This window comes from Cyprinodon tularosa, unplaced genomic scaffold (assembly GCF_016077235.1).
Source record: "Cyprinodon tularosa strain WSP-4 unplaced genomic scaffold, ASM1607723v1 ctg198, whole genome shotgun sequence".
Classification (NCBI taxonomy): domain Eukaryota; kingdom Metazoa; phylum Chordata; class Actinopteri; order Cyprinodontiformes; family Cyprinodontidae; genus Cyprinodon; species Cyprinodon tularosa.
The window spans coordinates 473257-485902 of NW_024038724.1; the positions used below are offsets into that span (position 1 = coordinate 473257).

Here is a 12646-nt window from a genome sequence, read left to right on the forward strand (position 1 = left end):
TCATATCAGAGGCCTAGGCTGATTTATTATTGTATATACACGTTACAGAAAGGACTATTGCAGTATGTAATAACGTAGGGAGTGAAGGATTGGTGGAGCCTTCAGAAACTGTTATTGATGATGTCTCTGGGTGAAGCTGGTCTATCACTTGTTTTCCTGAGATTCAGAAAGGCATATACTGAACGTGGTTATACCAATACAGCAGTTAGTGAAGAGTAACATTAAAGGCATAAACGTAGTTACATACAGTCTGCAATTCCCTTTTTGAATCGCCTCCTGGTTTAACAGTTAAATCTGGTCATAGGGGCGTTTGTTTAAGCAGACTACACATTATACTTCACATGCTATTGGGCAGAGCAGGGAAAGCTGTCTGACAGCTGTTCGCTGGAAGATGGCGTCACAGTCTTAGAAGTGCTTCTTGGAATCCGTTCATTTCTTCTTCTGCGCTTTGGATTCATCTGAGGTGTCAGTTGCATCATGGGGTCTTTTAAGAAAGCGGATGATCTTTTCGATCGTGGCCTCCTGATATTCATGGGACCATCTATAACACAAAAAATGCTCAAGTTCAATTCTGTGGTATTTTACTTATCTACAAAACACCTTACGAGGATTATGTTAGTTGTGCAGAACTATAAATATAAAACAAATTATAAGTGAAATATATAAAGCTCTGTCTAGTAAAACTCACTTTATGCCATTAAAGTTGAGAATAGCTCTCATATCCTCTGGTAGAGATGTGGGGTCTGGCCACAGGAAGTTGTCGACGACAGGGACAATGTTCTTCTTACCAGCCAGAGCCGTGACTATTTCCTGCAATAAAACAACCTTTTAAATATGACATTTTAAAGGGCACAAAGGGATGGAATCAATTACATGTATAGTTCAGCCTTCAGACATTTGTTGTTTTAAAGGAATAGTACACCCAAAACATGATTAGCCTTCATTTTCTACTCACCCCCATGCTGAACAACACTCTGGAGTACTTTTTTGATATCTCAAATGCATCTGGAGATCTGGGAGGCTTCTTGCTGTCTGCTGACATTCAAATAATGGAGGTCTATGGTGCCCGAGGCAGAAAGGTCCATAAAAGTCCACAAAAAACGTGTCAATATTCCTCCATACTGCTCGTCCAATGTATTCCAAGTGTCCTGAGTGGGTAGTGTCCATAATTTACTCGAAACAAAGTCATTTAGAATGTTTTTAGAGCATAAACAGTAGTGTATAGGATTTCCTAAAAGAGCGTTCACGAGTCTACGGAAACCGCAGCAGACCAAACCAGATGAAAGTGCGCATTCAGCTATCAAAATATCAAAAAAGTACTCCAGAGTGTTGTTTAGCATGGGGGTGAGTAGAAAATGAAGGCTAATCATGTTTTGGGTGTACTGTTCCTTTAACTTAATAATTCATCTAGAGAAGATGTCAGAAGGAGTAACATGACATGTAGAATATGACCTTAGGTACAATGCAGAGAAATAAAACTAATAATTAAAAAAATATATATAGCAGAACATCACATTTCTGTAAGTATATACCTTTGAAGTTTAACCAAGTTCAGCTGATTTAGTTTTTTTAGTATATGCCAGTACAGCATAAATCGGTGCATCCATTGCCTCATGCACTGTTTTCCTGTTTATTTGCAGGAATAAGATCCCAATGCATGATCAGAGCATGACCACTATCATGTTTTACAGTGGATATACTGTGCTCAAGGTGATTTACAGCATGTTTTGTTAGCCAAAAAACAAAAGAATTTAGAAAATTGATGTTAAAACATCGTTTTAACAGTTTCTTCCAATTGAGATCTGTCTCTGCAGTGATCGTAAAAACATGTAAACATGAGATTTGAACTTTGGGGACCTTGATATATGAGAATTAAGGTGTAAATAAATAAGATATCAATAGATTAGATCGTGATGTTAAGGAAAACTAACTTTCCCATCATTATGCAACGTAACATCCCATCGTTTCCGAACTGATGGACTATTCAAAAGAAACATACATACTCCAAAGACTTTTTTGACAGTCTCTGCCCATGTTTTGTGTTTTGCAGGGACATGTTCTTTCCTGTCCCTTTCTGTGCTGCTCTCCTTCATCGCGGACTCTCATCAATCCAGCACATAAAGAGTCCCAGATTCAGGTTCTGCTCCAGCCCTGGCTCCTGTATCAGATACGGTTTCCTGCTCCAAGTCTTTCATTCTTTTATTTTAATTTCTTTCAAAAAATCTAGTTGATTTTGCCTCATCTCACCTCTCTCATTTGCTGCTCCTGAATCAGAGCTGTAACATGTGACAGGACTTGTCAGTTCAAAAAAAGTATCTTTTCCACATGTTTAGACTTGTATAACGTTTTTCTTCACAGAAACGCCAGACCAACGCGTTTGTGGTTTGGTGGTTTTCTTTAAACAACTGCAGCAACAGAAACTTTACAATGAATATGTTGATACTTGAAAATAGCCTTTTAATTATCTGGTCTTGGGTTAGGCGGCTTTAAAAACAACTGAACATGAGGCAGACCTGTTTATCTTCTAAAGTACCATAAGATTCCATCTGATGGATTTTTTGCCACAAAATAAATATACTGAATAGAAGCAACAAAAAAAAATCTACACAGACAAATAAAACACCTAAAACAACAAACTCTTTTCATGTTTACACCTCAAGGTTACTGCAGATACATTTGGACCAAAATACAGACATCAATTGCTCGATATTTAATACACCAAAGATCCCTCAACGTTAGAGATTTAGATGCATTGTTAGAAAATACAGCTAACAGTAGATGTTTAAGAGAATAGATGAATCTCCTGACCTTATGCACCCAGTCCTTCATATCGGTGTCACCCATGCACTTATCGAGCGCGCTGGCTGAGAGGACCAGGATGAAGTTGCGGGCCCTCTGTACGCTCTGAATCAGTTTGTCTTCAAATTTCCCAGCCTCCAGCTTCTCCACATCTATAAACACGCTGTAACCTCTGACCTGTAGGTGCACCTTCAGAAGGCTGGATGACAAGGAAAACCAACTTCAATGTCTGTTTTCCCATAACTTGGTTGTGTGTGCAAATACATTTGAATTCCCTGTAAATCTATACCTGGCCAGTTGGGAGCCGGTGGTCCGACGGTAGCTGATAAAGACGTCGGGTCCTGCAGGATGGGCGTCTGTGTGGCACGGCTTTTGCGGCCTGCGGGCGGCCGACAGTATCTTTGCTCGGTGGACTCCATTCTCAACCTGACAGTCGTGCTGCAGCTGCTGGTCAGTAAGGAGCTGGACGTTGCTGCGGTCCACTCCTGACTGGACAAGGCCATAGGTGTACTTTCGAAAACGGGGATCCACCTCAACCAACCAGTCAGCCATGTTGTTGGGGTCGCACGTGGAGTAGTCGGCGTATGTCTTCAGCACATGCAAGTCTCTCAGAAACCTAGAGGTAGACCAAAGCATTGCTTTCTTTCAGACACGTGCTGTTTTACCTCAGTGTTTTGGTGCGAAGGGTCTTAGCTACTTGCCTTTTGCGGGTGAGACCTGCAGCCATGCCGAGATCAGAGCTTAGTTCTTGATCTGTGATGTTCAGCAGCAGATCTCCATCCACCTGAAGCTCCTATAGAATGCACGAGTGGGAATTAGAGCAGGTTTACAGTGTCTTAGCAACCTTAACCTTTTATCTGATTTGCATTTTTAACAGATTGACACAAAGTATTGCATACAGGTAAATTGATCTCATAGAAACCATCGGTTGGAAATTTTTCTGACTATTTATTTTCACAGCGAACCAAAGTGTATTTTTGTGAAGTCTTCTAGTCTGATCTAAGACCTACCTGAAAACGGTCACTGAAGGCACTGAAGCCAACCTGCTGCAGCCATGTCTGCACCTCGAAGGTCTTCCAGTTGGGCACACAAGACAAGACCTGTTTTGGGACTTCCTCTCCCATCATACTCAGCGCCCGTTTGGCCAGACTGGAGACGGTGCCATTACTGGAGTACATGACGATTCTTTTGAGGCTCTGCACAGCTCCAATCTCTTGGAATATCTTTTAAAAAATGAAGATGAGAATTATAGTAATGCACCAAAACTTCCACACACACGGGTATAAATTGGGGCTTGTGGCAGGTAAAGTGATTGTACCTTGGTGTTGCGCTGGCGGGACTTGATACTGGTTTCAACACAAAGATAAAAGGCAGCAATACACTTTCCCTCCACTCTCGTTCCATCTAGTAATGGTAAGAGGTGCTGGAGGTCAGATGCTGTCTTTCCCTGCATGCAATCTGCACTGTCCAACAAAGAGCGAGCGAAATCATCTGGATCCAGAGAGGCGATAAAAGGCTCCACCAGCTCCAGGGTTCCAGACTTCACCACCTCTTTCTCGATCTCTTTGTTCGCTGCCAACACTGTCACAGCCAGGCAGGCGTGGAAGCGGATCAGCTCGTCCTCTTTGGAAAAAGCCAGAGGGAAGAGCCACTCGGCCGCCTGCTTCTCAATCATCCATCGCTGACAGCGGTGGCCACCGTACATTGCGCAGTTGGCCAGCGCCACGGCACAATGCCGCAGCACGGTGGGGTCCGTGCCCCTGCACCAGAAGAGGAGGGCGTCCAGGGCGCCGTTGGAGATAAGTTGGACGGATGTCTCCTCACTGTGTTTGAACATGTGCTCCAGGATGCCAGAGACGCTGCGAGCCAGCTGGGCATCGTCCTGCTGTCGAGTCAGGTTAAGGATGACCCCGAGACCGATGCGAGCAACATAGTCCCTGTCAGCAGAAGGATGAGATAATTAGAACACTGGGGAGACACCAAATTAACTAACAAAAGATTTACCAGTTAAATATACGTATCTAACAACAGCTCTGCTTATTTTCCCAAATGTCCTCCTCCAATCGGAGGTTTTCATCCACTTATCATGGACAACAATCTAAATTTTGCTTTTTCCAATAACACCTTTGAAACATGATGGTAACAAATTCAATGACCCAGCTTTAAAGCAGAATCCACAAATGTTCAACGAGGTGGAGATCCAGAAGCTTAACTCGCTGTAACTGTCCCAAAACAGGAGATTGTGTTTGGGATTACATTCCTGTTGAAACACCTGTGTCCACAACCATCTGTGATACTTGCAGCTGCTTACATAGACAGGGCAAAAGCCTCCTGGCTGATAGGCATGTGCTTAGAGAAGTAAAGGTTGAAGAAGTTTAGGTAAGGCTTTCAAACCAAAACAAAGATTTCACCCATCATCAAGCACTGTGATATTTGGCGGTTTAACTTCCAGTTCAGTTGCAATGCACAGAATAAACGTGTGGAACAAATAAGTTGGAGAAATGCCTCTAAAGTCTTCATATCGAACTCAAACCATAGATTCACGTTTAAAGCTGGGATTCACATTGATGCTATGACAGGACAGAATTCACATTAAAGACTGAATTTTAGGTGAAAAGTTACTTATTTTAAGTTTTTGGAATGGCTTACCCAAATTAGAGATATAAAAGGTCCAGATTTTAAATTTGGAGTGGTTAAAACAATGTCATTAAGCATAAGAAATTCAAAACTGAAAATAGAGACATAAATAAAATAATTTATCCCCCAAAATAGAGAAATTCTCAGTGACTGACTCTGCAATTTACACTCAACCTGCCTTCTTGTGACACAGTGTCATTATTAAGGCAATTGTAACTTCATTTGTATCTCTGCTTCTGTCTCCTTGAATCCCAGTAGAACTCGGCAGATGGCCACTCACACTGAGCCTGGTTCTGCTGGAGGTTTCTTCCTGTTAAAAGGGAGTTCTTCCTCTCCACTGTCGCTACAAGCATGCTTAGTGAGGGATTGCATGCAATCAACTGGTTTTCCTCAGATAGAAAACTTTTAATCAATTAAACTGTATGATCTGGTGTAACTGTAAATAAACTGTAAATAAATAAACTGAATAGAATTTTACAGACTGGCTGGATCCCTACCTGTTCTCTGAGATCAGGATCTGCTCCAGCAGCTTCGCAGACTCATAGATGATCTCCAAGGCTGATGTCTGCTGCAGCTGAAGCAGCAGCTCCAGGCCTCCATCCAGCCGGATCCTGTTGCAGATTTCCTCCGCCACCTGACGGCCCACGGTGGGCAGCACCCAGGCTTCCTCCACCAGCTGGTAGATCTCCGCGACGGCCCTGCGGGTCTCGTCTGAGTCGCAGTTTTCTTTGGCTGTCCTGAGGCTCCTGATGGCTTCCCGCAGGGCGGGGAGGGAGTCCTTCAGGACCGCCTGGACGTCTGCGCTGAGCCCCGGGGAGACCGGCTTGGGCTCAGAGCCGCTCCTCCCTCTCTGCAGCCGGCTGACATATTCCGGGACAGTGAGTCTGTCTGAGCTGAACATGAGGCCGAGGTGTCGGTGGAGCCTGAACAGGAAGAGCGTCAGCAACAAGAGCATCTACTGACTGATAAACAGAGGGAGATCCTGGCCTGCAGCCGTTTACAGATCGGCCCGATGCACTGATTGGTCCAGGAGATTTTTAAAATGACCAAATTAAAGCAAATACTGAATCATAAAGATACACAGATAACTCCTGATGGCTTTCATCACATTGCATCACCTCTATAGCAGATCCTGAACTCGGAGGATGCTTAATCTATTTCCACGATTAACATTTCTATGTACTTCTGTAAAAAAAAAAAATAAAATAAATAAAATCCAACGATCAAAAATGTCAAAGAAGCAAAGATTTTTCCTCAGCAGGACGCAACTTATATTGTATTTCCTCGTTCAGAGACAAAGGATGAGATGTCATAGTCCTCGTTTCCACAGCAACCAGATATCTATAACGGCTTTATAAAGCATAAATATCAACTGTAGCACTTACATAGAGCAGCCCTAGACTCCTATAATAATATCATTCAGTTAGTTTTAGACGTTTCGGATAAATCATGCACACAGTCTCCATCCTCCTTTTCTCTACCTTTGGTTCAGCCGGTCAGCGCATGCGCAGAGCGCGCACAGTCTCCAGGCCCCCTGCTGAGTCAGAGGCGTAGCCAGAAAATCTTTCTAAGGGTGGCCAGGCAATAACCAATAGGGTCAACTGTTCCAACAAGAAAATGAAAGAGCACGACATCCATATTTTCCGAATAAAGACAATCTATACTTTCCTACAGCCTTTGCTAACAAATAAAAATATATATTTAAACATTCATCTTGATAAAAGGTATATTTCAGGTTCTCGGGGCGAAACATCTTTTCCATTGTCAATACTTACCTACTTTTATCAATAATCATTCTGCATAAAATTGATATTTACAAGAACCAAAATCTACATAAATGTATTATATAATGTGTTTTTGTTAAAATTGTTGTTTTTCTATGATTTCACTGAAGACTCCTAGATGACTTGCAGATACATCATATTTTCTTTACCACATAAAACACAACATCTTGTTCTGAAAAGAGCATGAATTCTGTACTTATCATCTTTAATGTTAGTATGATGTGCATTATTAACCATAGTGTTTTTGTCAAGTAATTGTGGAAAAACATCCACAACTGGGAATTGTAGGAGCCAATTATTTTTTGTTAATAATTTAAGTTTTTTTTTTGTTTTTTTTTGCATAATCTAGCTAATTTTATTTTACTTTATTGTTTGATATCTGTTATGAGATTGTTATTTTTTATATAATTATTATTTTATAATTATGATTATTATTATAGGTTTTTTTTGGCTGTTTTTGGTTAGTTATGAATAATTTGGGTGAATTATTTTGATAAATACAGGTGCTGGTCATAAAATTAGAATATCATGAAAAAGTAGATTGATTTCAGTAATTCCATTTAAAAAGTGAAACTTGTATATTATATTCATACATTACATACAAACTCATATATTTCAGATGTTTATTTTGTTTAATTTTGATGATTACAAATGACAACAAATGAAAATCTCAAATTCATCATATCAGAAAATTAGAATATTACTGAAGACCAATAAAAACAAAGGATTTATAGAAATGTTGGCCAACTGAAAAGTATGAACATGAAAAGTATGAGCATGTACAGCACTCAGTATTTAGTTGGGCCTCCTTTGGCCTGTATTACTGCAGCAATGCGGCGTGGCATGGAGTCGATCAGTCTGTGGCACTGCTCAGGTGTTATGATAGCCCAGGTTGCTCTAATAGTGGCTTTTAGCACTTCTGAATTGTTGGGTCTGGTGTATTGCATCTTCTTCTTCACAATACCCCATAGATTCTCTATGGGGTTAAGGTCAGGAGAGTTTGCTGGCCAATTAAGAACAGGGATACCATGGTCCTTCAACCAGGTACTGGTAGCTTTGGCACTGTGTGCAGGTGCCAAGTCCTGTTGGAAAATGAAATCTGTATCTCCAAAAAGTTGGTCAGCTGCAGGAAGCATGAAGTGCTCTAAAACTTCCTGGTATGTGGCTGCGTTGACCCTGGACCTCAGAAAACACAATGGACCAACACCAGCAGATGACATGGCACCCCAAACCATCACTGACTGTGGAAACTTTACACTGGACTTCAAGCAACGTGGATGAAGTGCCTCTCTTCTTTTCCTCCAGACTCTGGGACCTTGATTTCCAAAGGAAATGCAAAATTTACTTTCATCAGAGAACATGACTTTGGACCACTCACCAGCAGTCCAGTCCTGTTTCTCTTTAGCCCAGGCAAGACGCTTCTGACGCTGTCTGTGGTTCAAGAGTGGCTTGACACAAGGAATGCGACAGCAGAAACCCATGTCTTTCATACGTCTGTGTGTGGTGGTTCTTGAAGCACTCACTCCAGCTGCAGTCCACTCTTTGTGAATCTCCCCCACATTTTTGAATGGGTTTTGTTTCACAATCCTCTCCAGGGTGCGGTTATCTCTCTTGCTTGTACACTTTTTTCAACCACATCTTTTCCTTCCCTTCGCCTCTCTATTAATGTGCTTGGACACTGAGCTCTGTGAACAGCCAGCCTCTTTAGCGATGACCTTTTGTGTCTTGCCCTCCTTGTGCAAGGTGTCGATGGTCGTCTTTTGGACAACTGTCAAGTCAGCAGTCTTCCCCATGATTGTGTAGCCTATAGAACTAGACTGAAAGACCATTTAAAGGCTTTTGCAGGTGGTTTGAGTTAATTAGCTGATTAGAGTGTGGCACCAGGGGCCATCAATTTTGAACCTTTTCACAATATTCTAATTTTCTGATATGATGAATTTGAGATTTTCATTTGTTGTCATTTGTAATCATCAAAATTAAACAAAATAAACATCTGAAATATATGAGTTTGTATGTAATGTATGAATATAATATACAAGTTTCACTTTTTAAATGGAATTACTGAAATCAATCTACTTTTTCATGATATTCTAATTTTATGACCAGCACCTGTAGGCTGTCAACAGTAGGACCAGCAGGAATCTGGGTGGGCGTATGTTTTTTTACCTGCACAAGAGAAACATGGAGGAAATGTTTGGCTTTTTTCTGTTTGCTTGCCTGAGGAGAAAATAAACTGAGAAAACCAAAGGACTTTACCTGGAAATTTTTTTCTTTTGCTTGCGTAAAATTAGTCCATGATGCATCGGTAGCTTTTGTGGATTTCCACTTTTTTTGAGTCATCAAAGCTGGACCACAACAGGAACAGATTCAGTTTTAACTTCCTAAAATAGCAAGACAACTAACAATTACAATGAAAAATTGAGATTAAAGTGAGGGAAATAAGTTACAATTAAAAAAAGAGAAAAAGGAAATGACATGCATGAATTATATCAGTAATTAAAAATACATTTAGGAACAATAAAGTAAATTTTGTCAATTAAAAACTGCAATAACTTACCAGTTGCAATTACAAAAACGCTAGAGAGGAAACATACTTAATGTAAACAAAAACTACATGTATATATTTGATGGGTAATAAAGAAGTAAATCAGACGAAGAAAAACTCTGAAACGTCTAATCTTTGTTTTTCTATATTTTTATTGTCATTACACTGTCACAAGAACAGAGCAATTAATTTAACTCTATGCATTTAATGTGCGGCACCTGGGGAGCGATGTGGGGTTAAGGATCTTGCTCAGAGTGCCAGAGTGGCAGTCTGTGGGAGTGGGGCTGGGACTCAGAACCTCAGAATTCCAAGCACAATGCCCTAACCACTAGGCCGCCACAACCCAAATCGAAATAAACTAATAACACAGAGATGGATAACCATACACACACACACACACACACACACACACTCCTAGGGTAATTTTATAATCACCAATTAACCTAATAGTCATGTTTCTTGACTGTTAGACTGGGGGAGAGAACCCAAGTTTGCAAAGAAGAACATGAATACTGCATGCAGAGTAAAACTAGTTCAGGGGTCAAACCCAGGATTCAGTTGCTTTCACCTTCCGGGCTTCTTCTAGTTCTTCCCTGAGCCCTTGGTATTTCTCCATCTTCTCGCTCTTTCTTCTGGATCTTCCCATTATTTGGGATTGCTACATTGGTCACTATGGCCGTCCTTTGCTGCTTATCAATGATCAAAATTCCTGGTTGGTTGGTCACCACTATTTAATCTGTTTGTATGTGGAAGTCCCACTGGATTTTAGCTCTGACATTCTCCACCACTGGTCTTTCTTTGGAGGTGGCTCCCATTTTGACCTGAGGCCACTTGGTTATGGTTTTCCATGTATTCCTTTCTTGCCTGTACACCCTGCTGTGAGATGGTGGATTGTTTCAGGGACAATAGCCCGCACCTTGGATCTTGCCTGGTTTGATAGATTTGGGCCTTTATAGCTCTCTAGCCATTGATAGGATTTGGTCACATTGGCCTCTATCTGTCGGTGGTACATCCCATGTATACATACACACACAGACACACATATATATATATATATATATATATATATATATATATATATATATATATATATATATATATATATATATATATATATATATATATATATATATATATATATATATATATATATATATATATATGGACGCACTGTATATACTGTATATACCCCATGCACCTTTTCCTTCTTTTGACTGTTGAGCCGATGTGACAAGTGAATTTCTCCACTGTAAAATCATTAAAGGCTATCTTATCTTATCTTACCATATCTTATTAATGAAAGAAGGGGAGTTCCAGAAATGTTAAGATTCATGAATGTTATGAATGAATTTAATGCTATAAAGAGACTTGTTTTTGTTTTCCAAACTGTCTAACTTTCATACAAACTGTAACAAACTAAATTTCCAGCACCATCTCCAGATTTATTCTCTAAATCCAATTACCAACAGCCCATAACTGCAGCTCTTATAAAGATACCTGATGTAGATCCCTAAATAGTTAAGTCAAATTTTGTTTCCTGTTTTTATGATTTGGTTCCCTATTTCTGGTGTTGTGAATTTCCTTGTTTCAACTGCAACACTTTCCTTTTTCTGACTCAATGTTTAGACTTTTATTGTTGTTCCTAACAGCTTTACATTTTAGAAACGGGAGGCTGAAAATAGCACACACCATTTACTCTGGATTGAAAACAACCAGCATTTTAGATTTTTGCCGCTTTTGATGGTTCTTACATATAAAAAGTCAAAATTATAGGGATGGTACACTCAGGAGATGTACAGTTCTGGTTTTCTAAAATGTGACATTTTGCATGTATGCCAGAGTGTTTGGGTTCAGGATAAGCCCCTAGTCCTTGTGTGTTCTGTGACCTCTATAAAACAATTAGCATTTTTAATTGCTTCTTTTACTAATGATTTTACTGTCTTCTACTGTCAAACATGAGCTTCATGCTCATGTTTGTTCAATAATGTTTTCTAACATTCTTTGACAGAAAAGCTTTATTTATACTCACACTAAAGGTATGGTGGAGGATGTTCTTTTTCCGGGTGGATCATCAAAATAAATTGTCCTCTTAATTGTCAATAATTCTAGTGATATGTAAGGCAGTCCTTCACGCTCGTCCCCATTTTCTTCTCTTGGAAGGTAAGATTGTATGAGGGTTGCAAAAAGCAATTTTAAACAGAGCCTGCACGAGGAGAAATGGACTAGTGCATGCTCTCACACACGTTTAACACGTATTCCCTCTCGTGAGCGGGTACAGGGTTGTGCATGTGCTTTTTTTTTAAGTGGAGAGGGTCTGTCTTTTTCATTCACGCAAATCCTCCTCTTTAGCTTTAAGTTATTCACATAGGTGGATTTATTTCAGGAAACTAATTAGATCATGTCAGAAATATGTGTGCAAACTTCCCAACAGAACAAGGATTCATTGTCAATATAAATAAATCATCTAAGTTAAGGAACAGTACTAGTTTTAATGTTTTGGAGACTGTAGAAAACTCAGCCAGTACTGTTTTTTTGGAGGTTGATTTTTTACCCCTGCTTTTGACTGCAGTTATCCTCTTGAAAGCAGCATTTTGAAATGCAGCTGCGGGTCTGATCTGTGTCTGTTTATCTGTAAAACCACTTATGTGTTTGCTTCCTGAACAATTGGCAAAACAGAGCTGTCCACTTCAGAAATTTAGGATGTTCCACAGAGGACACACAACTCATCAATTTTACAGAAGACACTCACTTCAAGATCAATAAACTGAACCAAAAACAGATAACATGTTTCCTTCAGATGAATCCAGCTTTGTGTTTTCTTATTGATTTCTTTCCTTTTCTGTCTGGAATTGGCTGCTTGTGAACAAACGAGGTTAAAGTA

General features: G+C 40.1%; 1 protein-coding gene across 1 annotated transcript; it reads right to left on the reverse strand.

The window, feature by feature from the left end:
* On the reverse strand, positions 1-6951 carry sarm1 (sterile alpha and TIR motif containing 1). Its single transcript, XM_038284016.1, has 8 exons — positions 5934-6951; positions 4118-4736; positions 3810-4022; positions 3501-3592; positions 3089-3415; positions 2809-2998; positions 689-810; positions 1-541 (listed from the first exon to the last, which is right to left on the reverse strand). Exons 1-8 carry the CDS (start codon positions 6389-6391, stop codon positions 430-432), a joined length of 2133 nt encoding a protein of 710 aa, XP_038139944.1. The 5' UTR covers positions 6392-6951; the 3' UTR covers positions 1-429.
* Positions 6952-12646: the final 5695 nt, after the last annotated feature.

Coding starts and splice junctions, on each gene's coding strand:
- sarm1 (XM_038284016.1), bottom strand. CDS start 6,391: ATGCTCTTGTTGCTGACGCTCTTCCTGTTCAGGCTCCACCGACACCTC. Junction 3,416..3,500: donor GCAGGTCTCACCCGCAAAAG/GCAAGTAGCTAA, acceptor GTCTACCTCTAG/GTTTCTGAGAGACTTGCATG. Junction 811..2,808: donor TGAAGGACTGGGTGCATAAG/GTCAGGAGATTC, acceptor GTTTTATTGCAG/GAAATAGTCACGGCTCTGGC.